We start from the raw sequence: 19,843 nt of genomic DNA, 5'->3' as shown, positions 1-19,843 counted from the left end.
GCCTGCTGGCCGGCGGCATGGTGGCAGGAAAGGTGTTTCTCCCTGCTGCGTCTTGGCGGGGCATTGGGCAACGGTCTCTTGCGAAAAATGCGGTCGGGGAGGAAATTTGGTTGGGAGGACAAACAATGGCAGCTTACTCCTGGAGGGTGGCCGCTTCACTCCTTCTAGTGGAAAGCGAGGGCTGGGATGTGGGGATGTGGTGTCTGCTGGGTGGGGTAGGAGCCATGAGGCAAGGTGGCCGCCCCAAATGGCGGCAGGGTGTGAGGGGCACGGGGCGGGCGGCCCAGGGGCTGTGGGGCTGCCAGGGTGTGAGGGGCGAGCAGCTTCCCGAGGCTGCGGATGTTGGTCCCTCCTGCCGCCTCGCGGAGGGCCGCCATGCCGGGAGGCCGGCAACCATCACAGCACATCCCGCGCCTCCGAGACGGGCCTGCTTTTCATCAGGGAGCGCAGCGTGAGGGCTGCGTGCAGGTGCCAGCACAGCCAGCCCTGCTACTGCCATGCCAGGAGGGTTCGGGTTTGGCTTTGGGTCTGGGCCTGGGTTTAGGTCTGGGATGGGGCCTGGGTTTGGGTCTGGGTGTAGGTTGGGGTCCAGGTTTGGGTTTGAGTTTGGGTCCAGGTCTGGGGTGGGGTCTGGGTCTAGGTGTAGGTTTGGGTCTGGTTTCAGTCTTGGTTTGGGTGTGGGTTTAAATTTGGGTCAGGGTCGGGGTTCGGGTCCAGGTTCGGGCCTGGATTTGGGTCTGGGCCTGGATTTGGGTCTGGGCTGGGGTCCAGGTTTGGGTCTAGGACTAGGTTTGGGTCTGGTTGTGGGTCTGGGCCTGGGCCTGGGCCTAGGTTTGGATTTGGGTCTGGGTGTAGGTTTAGATTTAGATCTAGCCCTGGCTCCTCACCCACCCCGAGGGGCGGCACGGCCCCTTTAAGACCAGACCGTCAGGCGCCCCAGCCGGCCTCACGCCTCTCGCGCCTCACGTGACCGGCGCGCTTCACGTGACCGGCGCGCCGCGTCCGGGCGCATGCGCACAGAGGGTGGTGAGCCGGCGCGCGGCCGGCCGCCCGCGCGGGGTCGCAGGTGAGAGGTCGGCAAGATGGCGGCGGTGGCGGCGGCGGCCTGAGGGGCGCCGGGAGGCGGCGGCGATGTGGGGGGCGCTGAGGGCAGTGCGGCGGCCGCCGCCGGCTCTCCGCAGGGGCCTGGCCAAGACGGCGGGCCCGCGGAGCGTCCGCCAGCTGAGGGAGGCCGAGGAGGCCGCCCCGGTCTTCCAGTACGTGGGGAAGGCGGCCAGGCGGAAGGACCGCGTCTTCGTGTGGGGCTTCAGCTACTCGGGCGCCCTGGGCGTCCCCAGCTTCGTGAAGCCGGACGTGGGCTGGAAGAAGCCGCGGCGGATCCAAACCACGCCCTACCGGCTGGAAACGGAGGAGAAGGTGGGCCCGGGGGTGGCGGCTCCGGTTCGTCACCACAGGGTAACCTGAGCGTCGCTGCTCAGAGACCGGTCACCTCCTCTGTCCCTGCCCCGTGCTCGTGGCAGGTTTCTCCTCTCAGCTTTGAAAGGCGTTAAGTAATCTGATGTAAAGACATTGCTGTGATTAATTTTTTTGTATTGATACAGCTGTATGCGTCAGGATCGTTTTTGGTATAACTACAGTAGCATATAATTTGAAAAAAAAATTACATGTATATTCCCTTGTCAGAACCATAGCAGAGCAAGAGTGTGAACTACATTTATCAGAGAAATAGGGCCTTGTTTTCAGCGGCTTTCATGGCTACCTTCACCTTGATGAGATTGGAAGCGTATGTTGAAAATCATGTTTTTCTTTTGTCTCTATGTTTCAAACATCATGCTCTGCTCTCCAGTTCAAAGAAGGTCAGAGCTTTTATACCGGGCTTTTTTTGGCAGGAGGAGTAAAACAGGGGAATGTTACTCTCTTAATCCTCTTTGTGTTTGGGTTTTTTTTAATGTACTGCTGCTGCAGTTCAGCAAATAGGCCTTTCTGTTGTGTTTGAGTGGGTCCAAAATAATGCAAAAATAAAGACGCACACAAAAACAAAACTAAGGCAGTAATGCTGGACTTGAGTTGTCACCATTGTGCTTATCACTGGTCATTTTTGTAGAGACCGTACATGCCGTGAATTTGGGCTGTATGTGGATATGGCCTAATGAAGTCTGATAGCTTGGAGTGAAACGTGTTTTTCTAAGCCATGGTTTATAACTGAATGGTGTGGTTTTCATTTGTCTTCAAAGATATCCTCTGTTGCCTGCGGTTACGGATTCACGCTGCTGTCATCTAATACCACAGACATCACCAAAGTGTGGGGCATGGGGCTGAACAAGGATTCCCAGCTTGGATTCCAGAGAAGCATAAGAGATCGAAGTAAGGATTGAATTGTTTTAAAGACTTACAGGGCAGCACTACAGGATACATGTGATGTGGGAAACTTCGTGTTAGAAGGCATGAAAAACGTCTGGGAGGCTTTGATGCAGAGAGCGGGGCTGTGCAATTTTTTTTTAAAAAGAGGTCTTTTTTTGGAACTTAGCTGTGTTTTTGTGTGCTTTGTAATTGGTCAAGGTATGCATCCATTCTGTATGCTGCACTTACACTCTTGTCTGGATGTAACTAAAATCTAAGTAACTATTTATTCTGCAGAAGTGTGTGTGTGTGTTGGTTAAGGTGTTGCTTTAAATCTCTATAGTTTGATAATAGACAATGTAGTGGACTAGTTAAGAAAACGATTTTGGCAAGGTGGTTTGCTCACTTCTGTTGCCTTTGCACCTGTAAACTAATTTCCTTTCCCACAGAGATCTTTTTATACAGTCAGTGGAATTTTGTGTGAAGCTGTAGGGTTTTTTATTTTAATACCCAATTGCATTTTGAAGGAAAAACACGTTAGTCCTTCTGTCTTATACCAGGCTCTCAAATGCATTTAAGATGATGATTTCTGTGCGGAACTTTGCAACCTTCCACCTAAGACAGATACGAAAAACACGAACTTACTTCCCTTATAGAATGACTGTCTCTAACTGTTTGAAAACATTCCTCCATAAACAATTGGGGAAAACCATAAAAGCAGTTTTTCTCTTTATATCGTGTAAGAGCATAATCCCCTAAGGTATGGTGCATCTGATACGGGCAAAAAAATTAAACTTTGTGGAGAAGCAAAAGAAAATTGCAGCTACTGTGCAGAACGCTGAAGTTTACAGTGGTGCTGCTGTCGTGTGTTGCTGCTAGCGTGCTGTATAGATTTCCAAGAGTGTGTGCATGCAGCCAGTGTGTGTGCTTAAACAGTAGCTGCAAAATGAGGGGACCGCAGACAAGCTTCCCACAGACAAGCTTCCTGTTGGATGTGCTGCTCGTTACTCAGTTTTGCAAACTTACCTGGTACCCACTAGTTCCAACACTGTGTCCCTGTAGATGCTTCGTTTCCAGGGGAATTTGCAACCTTCTGACTTTTAGGTTGTTGTATTTCATGCTCTAACTTTATCTGTTTCTAAGCTACTAATAATTTACTCTCGCCCTCCCCTGCATTAGCCACCTCGGTGTCTCTTTTCTCTAAAATCCTTCAGGTATTACCAGTGATGATACTGAGTTCATTACCACAGGTCCCAGTAGCTGTGTGGCTCTGCTGGAAGGAACAGAGAGAGGAAAAAGTTTTTTGCCTTGTGACTTTCACGTCTCTTTAGACAGATACAAACTTCGCTGTCTTTTGGTTCCTGCTATATTGCATGGCAGGCTCCCACCATTTGCAAGCAGCCAGTTGTGATGCCTGTCCTCACATCAAGTAGTGTCTTACTGTGAGAGGGTACGTGTAGATTTTCTGTGTTTTTTTTAATTGAAGGCAGTGAGAACGAGTTAAAGCACTGCTGTATGTGAGCAGAATACTGCTTTGGGTCCTCTGGGATTTGATTTCACTTGTTACAGTGGCTTTCTTTGATATCAAAGCTTTTTATCTCCCCTTAACCTTTTCCCTAGTACTGATTTATGTTTTGCTGTTCTTTTTTTTCCTTTTTTTTCCCAGTTGACCATAACTGATTACATATTCTTCAAGTTACTAAATCTTCTTTTTCTAGTACAGCCTGTCATTTTCTTTTGTAAACGTTAGATCTCTTATCCCCTGTGGAGCCAGGCTAGCTAATGGTTCTTGCATTCCTTTTTTCTGAAAGGGCCTTTAAATATGAAGCCCTAAGATTTTTTTTGTTCACTTTTCATGCTGTCTTTTTGTGATTGCTGCTATTGTACCTTGTTTGCAGTATCCCCAGTTGCACAGAGTATTTCGTTTGTGCTTGGTGTTAAGCGCTCTAGTAATCCAGCCTTGTTCACCAAAGTGGTTGAGCATATGGCTGAAAGCCTCTGTTTCTCAATTCTGGCCACCTGAAGCCGTAATAACATTCAGCTTCTAGGTATGCTGGATTTTTGATTAGGCAGTGATTATTGCATTCAACCATCCCTATGGCTTTTAACTTCCCCCCCATGATGAATCCCATTTACCCTGTTACTTCGGTTAGCATCTTGGCTTTCTAAAATATGTCTGCTTTTGTAACAAAATAGGAGTCACTGTGTGTATGTACAGCAGGATTGGCAAATATATGATGAATTTGCTTTGTGGAAGCTACTAACTTTTAAAATTTCTCTCTCCCTTAAGCTAAGGGCTATGAATATGTCTTGGAACCATCTCCAATTCCGTTACCACTGGAGAAGCCACAGCAGACTCGAGTCTTGCAGGTGTCCTGTGGAAGAGCCCATTCCCTGATCCTGACAGATAGTGAAGGAGGTACAGTATGGCTTGTGCTGGTGGCAGGGACGCCTGACTATGATTTCATTAAAAGCTCTGGAAAAGATTGTCTTCTGTCCTTTAGAGCTAGACTCCAGAAGGACTGTCTGCACTGCAAATGTGATGCAGGTAGCTGTTGCCCTTATGGGATTGCTCCTGGGAGGGAGAGCCCTGAGCTGATAACTGTGTGTTGAGCTCTGCTTGGCTCAAGCTGTAAGTGTGTTGGAAACTTTTCACTATGAGTGTTGCAAAATGTGGTTTGCAGGCCCAAGGCCTCGTTTAAGAGTAGCCTATTTGTCTTGTTCAGTCAGACATGGTTTTGAATTCAGTTTTGGATGGCTATGCCAATACTCCTGAGTTATTTTCCCCTTGAAGCCCCAGAGTGTTACATTTACAAAAGCGATTAATTAATAGGCTGTTATACAGAAGATCCTGTGTGAACTGGCTTTCCATGTCTCTGGGAATTCTCTGGTGCTGTGGCTTCAGTGCTGCACTGAGCGATCCAGGGCTGCTTATCCGTGGGTGAGCTGGTTGGTTGCTTGATTTAACACTCCGGTGGGAGCGCTGATCTATTTCTGAGTCTCCTTGGCAACGGCAGGGTGAACTAGGCAATTACTGAAAAACGACCAATGGGCTCCAGGTACCGCTACTGTGCCTGCAACAATATCGCCGGGATATTGTTGACGAAAATGGATTCAGTCACTTGAATTTAAGTGGACTTGGTTTGAGGAAAGCTTATGCCTATTTTTACAGTACTGTGTTCTACCTTTCGTATTGAGGACCACATGAAAATATTTTGTGTACCTGAAAAGAGGCTTTCAGGGGATTGGACAGTAATAAAACTAGTGCATTTTATCGTTGTTTTTCAGTTTTCACCATGGGGAACAATTCTTATGGACAGTGTGGCCGGAAGGTTGTTGAAGATGAAACTTACAGGTGAGAATCCAAAGATCCTGAACTTCCTTAATGTTAAAAACATAATTGCATGAAAACAACCCTATAGAAAAGCCTGGAGGTGGGAAAAATCTGGTAGTATAAGGATGCCATTTAAGATTACGAAGTCTGAGAACAGGCTTTTATGCTGCAGGCGTCATATAAACAGCCTGGCTTTAAACCCAGGCTGGGCATGAGCGCTATTCTGACCACATTCACGAAAGACAGAAAGATGTCAGCAGGTGTCAGTTTTCGCAGGGCAGAGTGAGAAAACCTAGCCTTCGTAAATAGCCTGAGGTAATTGGCGTTAGTAGTCTGTCTTTCTCCCTTTAGCCTCTCAGAATGCAAGTGCTATTTCTGAGGGTGTTAATGCCATTTCATGATGAAAGAGGCATCCTTTTGTCGAATCTCTTTGCTGTAACTGCCTTTGAATCTCTAGTGCTTTTGCTTTATGTGGTTTTTGTGGGCCATACCAAAGCACCTTCTCAAAATGCTCTATATGATGGAAGTGGAGAGTGGGAATATGTTGAAAATTACTAATTCCCTGGCAGGGCCTAGAAGAGATTTTGCTGATTGCTTTCTCTATGATCCACAAGCCTTGGCCTGTAGAGTTTAAGAAAACAGCTGTAATTTAGCTAGCTTTTTTTCACCTTGGTAATGGAAGTTTGTTGCTGGATTGTTCAGAATTCCTGGTTTTGTGAAAGAATGAAATGGATGTTAGCACTATGCTGTTTGTGCTCTGGGATTTAAATCTGGTTAGTCTCTTGTGAAGTGTAGTGTTCATATAGGTGCTGCAGTATTAACTAGTGTCTGTGCTCATTCCGGACTAGGGATTGTGTTTGAGGACTGCTCCCATCCCCAATTCCCATGAGAGGTTATATTTAAAAAGTGACAGTTCTTAACTTCTTAAATAAGAGAATGCAAGACTACTTTCCTTCTTTGTGCGGTAATTTTACAGTGGAACCTATGCTCTTTGAATAGATAAGAGAACATGTGAAAGAATCTCCCTTGTTGTAATAGCAAAGTGGCTTTCAGTAAAGGCAGGTCTACAGGTCTACCTTCACGTTTTTCGGTTGCAGTCCTTTGAAATCCTCTGTGTTGCCTTTTCTCTTCTCGGTGGTTGTTTGATGGTGTCCAGTGAAAGCCATCTGATTCATCAGCTGAAGGAGTTCGACAGCAGAGTTGTCCAGGTAAGAGGACCTTATGAATCAAATTCTGAAGGTGGGTTGAGAACTGGCTGAATAGCCAAGCCCAGAGGGTGGTAATCAGTGGCATGAAGACTAGTTGAATACTGGTAACTAGTGGTGTACCCCAGGGGTCAATACTGGGTCTGATCCTGTTTAACGACTTCACTGATGATCTGGATGATGGGGCAGAGTGTACCCTCAGCAAGTTCGCAGGTGACATAAAATTGGGAGGAGTGGCTGATACACCAGAGGGTGGTGCTGCCATCCAGAGGCTGGAGAAATGGGCTGACATGAACCTGGTGAAGTACAGCAAGGGGAAGGGCAAAGTCCTGCACCTGGGGAGGAACAGCCCCAGACATCACTATGCTGAGGGCCGACCGGCTGGGAAGCAGCTCTGCAGGAAAGGCCCTGGGGGTCCTGGTGGACACCAGCTTGACCGCAAGCCAGCAGCGTGCCCTTGCTGTAGAGAAGGCAAATGGTATCCTGGGCTGCATTAGGAGGAGGGTTGCTAGCAGGATAAGGGAGGTGGTCCTTCCCTTCTACTTGGCACTGGTGAGGCCACACTTGGAGTATTATGTCCATTTCTGGGCTCCCCAGTACAAGAGAGATGTGGATATACTGGAGAGAGTCCACTGAAGGGTCATTAAAGTCATGAAGGGACTGGAGCATCTCTCCTAGGAGGAAATGCTGAGAGAGCTGGGACTGTTTAGCCTGGAAAAGAGAAGGCTGGGGAACTGTGCCTTAGCAACGTATATAAATACCTCAAGGGAGGGTGCAAAGAGGACGGAGCCAGGCTCTTTCAGTGGTGCACAGTGACAGGACAAGAGGCAGCGGGCTCAAACTGAAACACAGGAGGTTCCCTCTGAACATCAGGAAACACTTTATTTACTGTGACTGAGCACTGGCACAGGTTGCTGAGAGAGTTTGGGAGTCTCCCCCCTTGGTGATAGTCAGAAGCTGTCTGGACGTGGTCCTGGACAACCTGCTGTAGGTGGCCCTGCTTGAGCAGGGGGGTCGGACCAGATGACGTCCAGAGGTCCCTTCCAACCTCAACCAGTCTGTGATTCTGTAATGGGGAAAAAAAAAAAAATCAGTATGCAAATCATTCATGGAAGCTTTTTGAAATGATGAGGCAATCTACTATATGGTTGCTTATAAAAAGCACAAGGTGGCATTTTGCTCCATGCCTTTGCAGAGCATTTGCAACTGGCACTGCAAGGTCTGAACTTACTGAAGAATTTGATGGGAATGTCAATGCAGTTTTGCGTGCTTGCCTTCTAGGTAACACCTGCTTGGCAGGGAGGTCATTCTGATGCCTCATCTCTTCCTGTCCTGATTTCTTGCTTTTGTTCCCCTTTGGCACTTTTAAATCATTTGGGAACTGTTTTATTTTGAATTTTGTCTTCCCCATTTCAAAAGTGAGCTGTGAGACTATCCGCTTAGACTAGCCAGCATTTCCCTAGGGCGGGCTTCAGGAGAGCAAGGGACTGCAGAGCAGCATAAATGTCACTGAGTCTGCACATGGCTGCAGTATTTCCAGGCACAGGAGCAGTTTGCTGGTATGTCTATGCCACTGTAGCAGTACTCTGTGGGCAAACGTTACTCCTGTTCCATGCAGCATCCTAGAAAGCAAAGGTCATTCGTCTAGGTCCACGTGATGAGAGTGTGCCATGGTACATCCTAATGATGTTTTGCATTAGGCTTGTAAACTTCTGTTTGGATTTTTCATTATTTTATTTTTTTCAAGGGGGCTGAATAATTGGTGTCTGTTTGTACTTTGATGACAGCAGTTACATGCTTAATATTCTTGGTAGTCAATCTCAACTTGTGGATAAAACCCCTTTAATCTTTGGCTAATTTTTAATGTCTGCTTTGAAGATCTTGGCGTTAATTCATGCCAAGCGTGTGGCAGACATGATTGCTAGTTCAACATAAATGTCAATTTGAGAACAGATGTGTTCTTAGAGTGCTTACATGGCAAGGAATCAATAGCAGTTTGTAGCTGGCATTGAGAGCCATTTGGTAGCACTCTGGGAAAGGAGATCTCTTATTTACTCGTGCTGTTTTATTGTGTTGCACTGCTGAATTGAGCTTTCTGTTAACTAGGCCTTGTTTTGGATCTCAGAACAAATCAACTGCAGCATCATTTTCCACAAAGAAAATTCAGCTGTTTTCTGTGCTGTATCGTGCTGTTCTTAGTCTTCCCTGTCTGTAGAGCCATTTGATCTGGAGAGAAAGGTCAAACTCTGAGCTGATGGGCATTGTAGAGGTTCATTGCTCAATTTGTCTGCCAGTAGTGCTTCATTAAATCAATTCGGAACACGTGGCCTTTCCTGACCGACTCTGGCCTTTTGTTTGTGTGCAGGTTGTGTGTGGGCAGGACCACAGTCTGTTTAGAACCAAGAAAGGTGCAGTCTATGCGTGTGGATGGGGAGCTGATGGACAAACAGGTAGGAGCTCGGCTCAGCTTGTATTTCAGTGAATGGATGAATGCAGCAAGCTCTCCTAATTCAGAGCTTGTGATGTATGTTTTACGTGCATGTGTGGAGAGAAAGGAGCTGGTATGTTTCCAGCTGTGTGCAGATGTTATCAATACTCTTGTGTAACCAAACTGAGACAAACCAGTTCATTTTTAGAGGATCTTTAGGATGCCACGCTGGCGATCCAAGCATGCAGTCTTAGGAGAATGTGTCTACTGTTTGAAGCTTGTGAAGGGATGTGGAAGTGGCATGGGAAGGTTAGCTCCCCAGTTCTGTGCAGGCTTTGCTTCCCTATTCTTGTTTCAGGGTCTGTTTTGCTTCTTGCTCCTTTTGAACTGACAGAGACCTTTGGCAGCTACTGCTGTTGTAGCATGGAATCTTTGGCCAGGCCCTTTTTCTGGTGGCTCCTGCTGTCAGAGGACTTACAGTCCTTCGTACCGTTTAGTCCTGCTGCTCCTGAAGCTGGGTTCTGCCCATGGTTCTCTTGTGCGGACATACTGTAGCCCATCTTGTTTGTCATCTACATTCTGGCCTCTTGTCCAGGCAGCTGTTTGTCATGTAATGTGTTTGCTTCCCAGCCTCTTTTGCCGCTTCATTTGCTGTAGTCTAAACAGATTGCAGTGTGCTGTCACTCATGGCTCTCCTTGCAGAAGACAGGACGCAGCTGGTTTGTGAAACTTCACCTCTGTCAGGGTATCTGCCTAGCTTGGTTACTGCTCTCTCAAACACTTTGGCCCACGCAGACAAGAGAGATGAGGGCCTAGACTGTTTTCCAGGTGTGATTGTATAAAGTTGTTTTGTACTCTAGAGAGGTAGCTTTGACCAGTAGAACTCATGTTTGTGGCTGCTTGTCCATTGAAGCTGGTAGTTAACAGATACGGACAGAAAGATTTCTTTTGGGTGAAGGGTGATTGGGTTATAACATGACAAAATGGTCTTATGCAGGCATTAAAAGTATGTCTGGAAAAAAATTGTAACTTTTTTCCTTTCAGGTCTTGGACACTACAACATCACCAGTGTTCCTACTAAGCTACATGGTGACATTGCTGGAGTAAACATTATCCAGGTCTCTTCCTATGGGGACTGTTGTCTGGCTGTTTCAGATGAAGGAGACATCTTTGGTTGGGGAAATTCGGAATACTTGCAGTTGGCATCTGTCACAGAAACCACACAGGTCAGTTGGCCTGGGGGCCTGTTTTTACATGTTTTCGTTGAGCTGCTGTGCACAGACTTAAAAATTACGCGCTTCTCCCTGCTCAGGGTTCTTTTATATTGATTTAGACTGCTGTCAAACTAACACCAGTAGCAGGCTGGTTTTACCTATGCTTACAAACCCAATCTGTCTGAAATGTTTGTGTAGCTTTAGGGCAGTATGTTTCCCAGCTATTGATAGGCAAAGGCTTGTGTCACCTCACCCCAGTTTGTTAGTCTCTTGTAGAGGAAGAGTACACCCCGTGCTTTCCTTTCCCCATCCCATGGACTTCGCACCAAATTGAGATCCAGCTCGAGTGCTTGTGCTGGTTTCAGGACAGGAATTGGTCTTTTGGCTGGCTAATCTAGAATTTCAAGTGGTCCTGCTTTAAGCATGGTGTTGGTCCAGGTGACCCTTGGAGGTACCTTCCAATCAACCCATATGTTAGTGAATTTTTCACGAACAACCATAGTAGCGTTTATAGATGAGTCCTAAACAAATCCCAGTGTCTCACAGATAAAAGTTTTTTGGGAGCAGACTTATGTGGCGCAAAAATATAGTGCTGACTTGACACTAAGCGTTGTAGTACTGAGGTAATTAGGCAGATGATCTCCTCTTACAGTTAGTGGAAATGCAGACAGGGAATTAATTAATATTCAAGCTGTTTTTGGCAGAAGGCTAAGAGCAGACAATTGCTTTAGTATGGCTTTAGCAAAATACGTATCTTTGTTTCCCATGGCTCTCCTGATGTATCCTTAATGTAGGGCTAATTACTGAGACCATAAGGCCTGAAGACAATGACCAGGTTAAGTAGTGTAGTAGTTTCCTGGCTGCCTGCTCAGTGGAGGTCAGAGGGGTCTGAAATGGATGAATGGCTTGTTTGCTGAAGCGTGAGTTTTAGGTACAATATAGATAAAGTCTAAATTGTGGAATAACAGAGCTGGACATTATCTGTGAAATCCAAGGTCACTGTTTACGTGTGTCAAGCTGTGTAGGCTTCTGTTGTACTGAACTGTACTAAATAAGAGTGACTTTCTTCTAGTTATGTTTCCCTAGTATGTTCAAAAATGCCACTGCAGACCAAATTTTAGTGACCTTGTCCATTGTGAAAACTTCCAAATATGCTCACCTATTGACTTTCCCATTGTGTCTGACTTACAGAGCCAGGAATATAAGCAGACCTTAAGCATTCCCAGCTTTGTTGCCATTCATGTAGGCTTTCCAATGGGTAACTTTTTCCACTTTGTCTGGACTCTCAGCCTTAATGAATTTCATGTTGTTTTTTTAATCTTGGGACTTGCATTTATTCCGTTATTCAGGCAATAAAGGTTGTCTGTATCGAGTTCAGTAAGCTCTAACCAGAACCAGAGAACAAATTAAAACTGTGTGTCTAGTTTGCAGTTTATTACCTTGTCTCTAACGATGCTCTTGCAACCTTGTACAGGTGAACGTTCCCAGACATTTGCCATTCAAGATTGGGAAGATAAAGGAGGCCGCGTGTGGAGGGACTGGCAATATTGTGCTGACAGGTGAGTTCACTTTTACAGTCATCATCTTTAGTGCAAAGCCATGCAGTAGGTGGATTGTAACCTCATGGAACAAGCATCTGGTTCACTGGAAACAGGAAAGTACTGTCTGTTATGAGGAAAACTGGGAGACTGAGAAATGTGTGATTTAAGAATGTGCTAGGGCAGTTATTTTCATTAGCCGCAGAGCATTGCTCCCAGTGTGTGCTGTTGTGAGCACTTAGGCAAACTAGAACAAGAGTGTGGTTGCTGCTTGCTGTTCTGATCCCTTGTTTGCCGATCACATGGGCCATCTGTGGCCTATAATGAAGATGGATATAGCGAGGAAGTAAGGCAGCACTTGAGAGAAAGAAGAGCCCTTCAGACCCAGTATAAATCTGACATGTAAATAAATCTTGATAAACTAGAATGGAAAGGAGAGAGTTCTGAGAACAGTGAAACTGCAGCAGGCTTCTTAGCGAATGCTGCTTTGGATTGCCAGTGGCCAGGGGACCACAGCTTGAAAGTTACGGAATAAGGGAGTGAGGGAAAGGATTGCACTACTTTTATGAAGGATCATCTCAAGGAAGACGTTCATATAAATGATGTGGTTGCTGTGATGACAAGACATTTCGGCTTCTAGCATGAAGGGAGCAGAGCTAGCAGACATAGCAACTTACTCTGTCTTATGCTGTCCAACTGCTGCCTTTCCCAGGCACCCAGCTTAAGGCAGAATGCCAGACAGAGTGACTAGCCTACCACTGGTTTGGCTGTGCCTCAAAGGAAAAAGCAGTGAAAATAAAACATTCAGCCTCTGTCCCATCAGTCAGTAAGCTGAAGTATTTTATCCAGCCAACACTGTGTTGGCATTTTTTCCCCATGAAAGTTTTGCCTGTGAAGCTTGATCTGCTTGCACAGCTTAGGAAGAAATTAAGGCATTTGAATGGGAATGCATTGGTTGCCACTTTTAAATAATTAGAAGGTGCTAGACTGCTCTGGGAGAAAGGAAAATATCCCTTTGGATCTGATTAACTCTAGGTCATGGCATGAATTTCACAAGCACAGACTAACAGAATGTGTTCTTATTGTAATGCAGAAGAAGGAAATGTTTTTGTCTGGGGATATGGAATTCTTGGGAAAGGACCAAACCTAATAGAGACAGCAGTGCCAGAGATGATCCCACCCAGCCTTTTTGGCTGGTCAGACTTCAATCCGGACATCCGTGTTGCTCACGTTCGCTGTGGACTCAGCCAGTTTGCGGCACTTACAAGTAAGTTTCTAGTCCTACTGTCATGGAGAAGTCACATTGCCATATTATTGGCAGTTAAAAGGAAAAAATAAAAGTGGCCATCTTTCTTTAAACTTAAAGCATACTGGAATGCAACAGGAGGGGCGGGCTGCACATTTACAGGTGTCAGCATGGTTTCTAACAGAGGTACTGTGCTAACTTATGCTTTAATTAAGAAAGTGTTATTCTTCTAAAGCAAACAAAAAATTTCTCTCAAGCAGGAAACCTGGGAAGGTTTTTTGATTTCCTTGTGCAGAATAAGTCAGTCAGTTGCATTTCAGAAGCAGCAGGAATTTATGTGATAAATGGACAAATTGAAACTGAGTCTAAATCAGAGCTAGATGTCAGGGGTTTTTGGCTCTTCTGACCAATTGAGTCAGCAATCCAAGGTGGGAAGACCTACACAGTTAACGTGAAAAGGGTATGATACTCTGGTATGTGCACCCTGTACTTGGTATCAGCCTTTAAAGGAAGTTTTGAATTTGAAAGTCATTTAAAAATAGGCAGCAGAGGGCAGCAGCACAGAAAACCCATGTGCTTGGTAGCGAAAGTAATCGTTTACTAACGAAAAGTGCCTGGTGCCAAGGTGCTTGGTCCTTCCTGGGGAAGTGGTATGCATGACACTTGTCAGTCTGGTTACAGGGTGCTTGTAGCTGGTCTCCCCCTGGTATTCAGGAAGCATTAGAAACTGCATTCCAATTAAATTATACTTATGTTATAGATCGTGTTTTGGTTGTCTCTGCTGTGGGCCTGATCTGAACACTTCTGAGATCTGCACATTTTGCTCAGGGACTTAAAACTGTCCAACTCTGTTCAATGCAAGTTTTTTTTCTTTTTCCCCAGTTGTCATTAGAAGGTCACTTCTGTCAGGCAGCTGAATAACCAGTCCCCAGGTGATGGCTTGGGACAGATTTCATGGCCTTGCTTACCCCCTTTGCTGTGCTGATAGCTGATGTGGGTCAGCTGTAATTGTCTAACTTCCAGAACAAATGATTCACTTCAGCACGAATGATTCCCTGGAATCTCTTCTGCTACACTCTTTCTTCAAATAACATTCCAAAGCAAGAGCTGTAAGAGGGAGAAGCAAAGACTTGTGCCCAGAACTTGCTGCTTGTCCTGCTCGTTAGGCATCAATTCCCCAAGCACAAATACATTTATTGTACTTGGAACTAAACTCGATGGCTTTCATACTGTGTGTATAACGCTTTATACTCCCAGAAGCACTGTAGCCCCACTTGCCAGCATCACAAGTAGAATTCTTCCTTTTTAATGGCTATGCCCTATATTTTTATTCTTTTTTTTTTTTTTTCCCTGTATAGACAGAGGAGAACTGTTTGTATGGGGCAAGAATCTGAGAGGTTGCCTGGGAACTGGAAGAATGGAAGACCAGTATTTCCCATGGAGGGTAAGGATGGTAGTATTAAGGCCAAGAGTATATTCTTTAGCTAGTCTTTGTTATCCTGAGGGCAAGAAACATCATAGGCTGCATAGTTTTGTTGAGTAATTTTGTAAGAAGTAGAAGCCTAAGATGACTGTAGAACTGCTTTGTTTTCCAGAGGTCCTTGCCTAGCCTGCTTAGGGATGGAGGTATTCAGTAAATTTTTCTGAGTCTTCTGGTTCTGCTATTTCAGTATAGATTCCAGATCCCAAAGCAAGATCTGGTGATGTGCCATCACTTCTGAACAGTTCTTAGGTTCCTCTTGTCCACAGTCTTCTACCTGCTACGATTTACTGCATCTTCCCTCCCCTTCTAACCTGCACTTCACTTTTGTATGTGCTGCAAAGAAAACCACCAGTATTGGTCATCTGTGACCCAAAAAACTTGCATTACACATCTAAATTAGGTGAACGTTTTGGTCATGGTGGTCAGACTATAGTGGCAGCAGGTCCTCTAAGCAGTGGGCTGCCTTCCCCTGCTCCTCTTCCAAGTCAAGCAGCCGTGGTGGTGGGCCACTGCACTGCCTGTGTAGTTACAGTAGGAGATCCTTAGCCACTGAACTGTTTTCATAGCTGTTTCGCAATGCTTCCAGTTCCACTCCCTTCTCTCAGATGGCTCTGAGAGCCAGACTCTGTGGGTGTAGAAGAGTCTTTGGCTCTGGAGTTCAGCACTCAGCCTAGCAGATGTTCCCAGTCTCCATGAAGGCCAAGTAGGAGAGGAGGGAGGCAATCAGTTGGACCACCCTGGAGTCCTTTTCCGTGTGTCTGAACTTGCAGTGGATGTGCTTCTTTGGCATGCTGTCTCCTCCTTTTAAAAATGAACAGAAAAAGACCAACTCTGGAGCATTTGCCTAAAATCACACTGCTGTGGCTGAGTGGAGTCTCTGAATTCATGGTGGCACATCCAGGTTTCCCTAAGTGTGGACACAGAGGGTTATGCTCCATCAAACAGTGAACTTCTGCCTGACATTACTACGGCAATGTACCAAAACAAGGGCAGTTCCCAGGGTACTTGTCTGTGACCCCCTGCCCTAGAACTGGCCATCTCTCCTCTCCCTTAACTCTAAGGAAAAATTTCCACTTGTAGCCTCTGCTTTCCTTGAATTTGAAGTCAACTTTAAGTGAAAGAGCTGTAACTACACTAGCGAGTGAACTGGGTCTGCTTAGCATCAAAGCAAAAACTGCCTTAGTTGAGCTTTCCCCTCGTTCCAGTCCTTGCTGATGAGAGAAGCAGCAAATCCTTGCGGTGCTTGGGCAGTTCCTCTTCCTGCTGTGTAGATTACTCTCTGTTTGGTCGTGCTGTTTCTGCTGCTGAACAGATGGGCTGAGGCTACAGTCTCCTCACTGTCTGCTAGTGAGACCTCTTTTTCTGTCCTTCCAAAGGTTTACGTGCTTCTGTGAAGGGAGAAAGGGAGTGTTTCACAGCCCAATGCACAAACATGTCTAGTGCTGACTCTTGCTTTCTCTGGGTTTTCAGCATGGCACTTTCATAGGTACAAGTCCCTGTGAAACCAGCTGGCATGCTAAGCAGAAGGAGGATGAGAAATAGGGATACCAGGTGCAAAGTATCAGCTTGAGAAATAATCCACTCTTGTGTGTCTGATCCAGGTAACTGTACCCGGTGAGGTGATGGATGTTGCATGTGGAGTTGATCATATGGTGAGCATGGTTAAGTCTTTCACCTAGTGATACTGCTGGGCCTCAGCACTGTGCTAAGACGACGGGGGGACTTGGTGACGAGCTTCTTGGAAAGGAAGACTCATTCCGTGAAGCCAAGCAAGAAGTGACTGTGAGCAGAGACAGCCATAGCAGTGCCTGGGTGTGTTGTCATCTGCATCATTGAAACGCTCTGGCCTGGCTGTGGGAAAGATGTATGTTCCCTGAGGAGAGTGGAAATGCAGGGAGTGCTCTGGCTGGTTCATCATGAGCTCCCAAAGAGTCTGAGGCCCAGCCCACAGCTGGTGAGTCCCTCTGTGCCTGAGGATGAAGAGTGTCTCCGTCAGGGAGAACTGGCACAAGGTGAAATCTGTAGCACAGGACATTTATTTATGGATGCTTTCCCTGTCACCAGCTCTGGGGTGTCAGTGTTGGGCTGAGCCAAACTATTTCTCAAGGGAAGGGGTTTTTTAACAACTATTTTTTATGTGGAAGGAAAGTTGTGCTGGCTGTTGGAGTCCCGCACAGCTGTCCTCGGCATCTGCCACTAGCTGCACTCTGCCCAGGCTGCTGTTCCATGCGGAAGCTGGACACACGGACAGTGGCCTGGAGGCAGTGGTGTGCTAGCAGGGGAAGGAGTCTTAAGGGGCAAGAAGCAGAGCCTTGCTTCTTGCTACTTTCTTAGCAGAGAAGTTGAGGTGAGCATGTTTAGAACACAGTAGGCTGCTGGAGATGGGATGCAACAGCTGTATGTACCTAAAGCAGGCACTTACCAAATCTCATCCTGAAGTGTGGGAAACTTTCTCCTGCAAAGTACTCCAGACATCAGGCACAGTTGTATCATTTTTTCTGTGTGGGATACTTCTACTGTGTAAATTATTTTGGCAAAAATCCAAGCTGATATGTTTTTAATAAAGTGAAATGGAAATATTCTTGAGCTTGACTTCACACGTGGGCTGCTCTGTCTTACACTCTGCATTTAAACTCAAGCATTTTGGTTCACAGTGGTGCGACAGCAAATCTCTTTTGTCAGATGAGACACCTCTGCACCTGCAGGACTGATACCATTGTAGGCAGGCACTGTATCCACGATCCCAGGGGACACCGCATACTCACGTTTTGGCTCCGTTATCACAGAATCACAGAATGACAGGGGTTGGAAGGGACCTCTGGAGATCATCTAGTCCAACCCCCCCACCAGAGCAGGTTCACCCAGAGCAGATTGCACGGGAATGTGTCCAGGCAAGTTTTGAATATCTCCAGAGAAGGAGACTCCACAACCTCTCTGGGCAGCTTGTTCCAGTGCTCTGCCACCCTCAAAGTAAAGAAGTTCCTCCTCCTAGATGGAACTTCCTATGACCGAGTTTGTGCATGTTACTTCTCGTCCTGTCAATGGGCACCACTGAAAAAAGACTGGCCCCATCCTCCTGGCACCCACCCCTTCAGTATTTATAAGCATTAATAAGATTCCCCCCCCCTCCAGTCTTCTCCTCTTCAGACTAAAAAGACCCACGTCCCCCAGCCTTTCCTCATAAGAAAGATGTTTGGGTCCCCTAATCATCTTTGTAGCCCTTTGCTCTACCCTCTCCAGCAGCTCCCTGTCCTTGAACCGGGGAGCCCAGAACTGGACACAGCACTCCAGACGCAGCCTCACCAGGGCAGAGAAGAGGGGGAGGATAACCTTCCTCGCCCTGCTCGCCACACTCTTCTTGATGCACCCCAGGATGCCGTTGGCCTTCTTGGCCCCAACGGCACATTGCTGGCTCATGGCCATCCTGTTGTGCCCCAGGACTCCCAGGTGCCTTTCCTGAAAATCCTTACCTGAAATTCTGTATCAAATCTGTTGTGTAATTACCAAAACTCAGGGGGTAAACTCTACCTTGATGAAGTAAATCTTAAAGTACTTTGCATAAAATATAGGAGAGGTGAAACAGTACACAGAAATAAAGAGAGATGTATATGAGTTGTTATTAACATTGCTGTGTAATGAGTATAGCTGTGGTGGGTTGTGGCAGACGTTCGCTGCTGTGACTTCCCGTTAAGTTAGCTTTAATTCGTACCACCTTCTACATGCGACTTGGGCAACTTGGGCTGCCCAAACATCTCTTGTTGGCCTCTTGGGAGTCGCTATGCCCTTTTAACACGAGGAAGCTCATTAAAGCATTGAAAACAAATGTAAAAAAACTATGGCAAGGAAGGTGTTTCTAACAGCCCCCTTCGTGGATGTTGCTGTTGGAGGAGGGCTGCGCAGGGCGGCGGGTTCGTGCTGGGGAGCGCTGCAGGCTTTGAGCCGCTCCCGGTCACCGGGGTTTCCTGATGCCACTTGGGGCTGGGCCTTCTGGAGAGCTGGGATGAGAATTAATGCTGTGTCGTACCTGGTCGTGTTGCAGTCTTGCTGTGCAATAAATTGCAAAATCTGTGTGTTAATTAGATGCCAGCAAGGTCTTTAGCCCTAAATAGAAGTGTTGTATGGCTTAATGCAGTGGGAGTGTTTGTGCTTCCGTTACAGTGGCTGTGGGCATTCTCGAACACGCTGCTTGATGGGAACAAGGTTAGTGACAGAGAGGCTGTGGTCTGGCAAATGCCGGCACTGACCCTTGTTTTTGTTGAAGTGGTGTGGGGGGTTGACCTTGGCCAGGTGCCCACCGAGCTGCTCTGTCACTTCCCCTCCGTCGATGGGACGGGGAGAAAATATGATGGAAAGCTCGGGGTGGGGGGGTCAAGATAAGGACAGGGAGATCGCTTACCAGTTACCATCGGGGGCAAAACAGACTCAATGTGGGGAAATTAATTTATTGCCAATGAAACAGCAGGATAATGAGGAATAGGAACAAATCTAAAAATGTCTTTCCCCCACACCTCCCTTCTTCCCAGGCTTAACCTTACTCCTGGCTTTTCTACCTCCTCCCTTGCCTTGTTCACTGACCTTGGCATCTGCATGGTTGTTTCTCACATATTCTCACTGCTCTCTCCCAGCTGCTGTTGCGCAGCAGTTTTTACCCCTTCTTAAATATGTTATCACGGAGGCACTACCACCGTTGCAGTTGGGCTCGGCCTTGGCCAGCGGCAGGTCTGCCTTGGAGCTGGGTGGAACTCACTCTGCCCAACGTGGATGCACTTCAGGTGTCTTCTCATAGAAGCCACCCCTGCAGCCCCCTGCTACCACAACCTTGCCACCCAGTACAAGTGGGTATTGCTGAAATTATTTGATCCGCAAGATCAGACTAGAGCGTGTCCAGAGCCATTAGCGAGGCCGTGGCAGCAATCATTTCATTATCCATTATTCATAGTGTCTTGCACTACTTGCAAAGTTAGACACGGCCTGAGACCCCCCAGGCCTAACACCAACTCCCGGTGTATTTGCATTCGCTCAGCAGTTTTGTACAGAGGGGTCAGCATGTGAAGT

The 19,843-nt window shown here is 46.7% G+C and overlaps 1 protein-coding gene across 1 annotated transcript; it reads left to right on the top strand.

Annotated features, from left to right (window-relative positions):
- The first annotated feature begins 375 nt into the window (after positions 1 to 375).
- Positions 376 to 17,178, top strand: RCC1L (RCC1 like). The gene is made up of 12 exons (XM_059829498.1): positions 376 to 468; positions 1,123 to 1,416; positions 2,235 to 2,364; positions 4,631 to 4,759; positions 5,629 to 5,695; positions 6,831 to 6,882; positions 9,245 to 9,329; positions 10,352 to 10,533; positions 11,996 to 12,080; positions 13,153 to 13,326; positions 14,664 to 14,749; positions 16,390 to 17,178. The coding sequence occupies exons 1-12, from the start codon at positions 376 to 378 to the stop codon at positions 16,465 to 16,467; spliced, it is 1,455 nt and encodes a 484-aa protein (XP_059685481.1). The 3' UTR covers positions 16,468 to 17,178.
- Positions 17,179 to 19,843: the final 2,665 nt, after the last annotated feature.

Source organism: Gavia stellata, chromosome 25, assembly GCF_030936135.1.
Source record: "Gavia stellata isolate bGavSte3 chromosome 25, bGavSte3.hap2, whole genome shotgun sequence".
Classification (NCBI taxonomy): Eukaryota; Metazoa; Chordata; class Aves; order Gaviiformes; family Gaviidae; genus Gavia; species Gavia stellata.
This window is presented reverse-complemented; position numbering and strand designations above follow the sequence as displayed.

Excerpts from the sequence above, each read along its gene's own strand:
- RCC1L (XM_059829498.1), top strand. The coding sequence starts at position 376 with ATGCCGGGAGGCCGGCAACCATCACAGCACATCCCGCGCCTCCGAGAC. Across the intron at positions 6,883-9,244 it reads TCGACAGCAGAGTTGTCCAG|GTTGTGTGTGGGCAGGACCA; the intron begins GTAAGAGGACCT and ends GTTTGTGTGCAG. Across the intron at positions 9,330-10,351 it reads GGGAGCTGATGGACAAACAG|GTCTTGGACACTACAACATC; the intron begins GTAGGAGCTCGG and ends TTTTCCTTTCAG.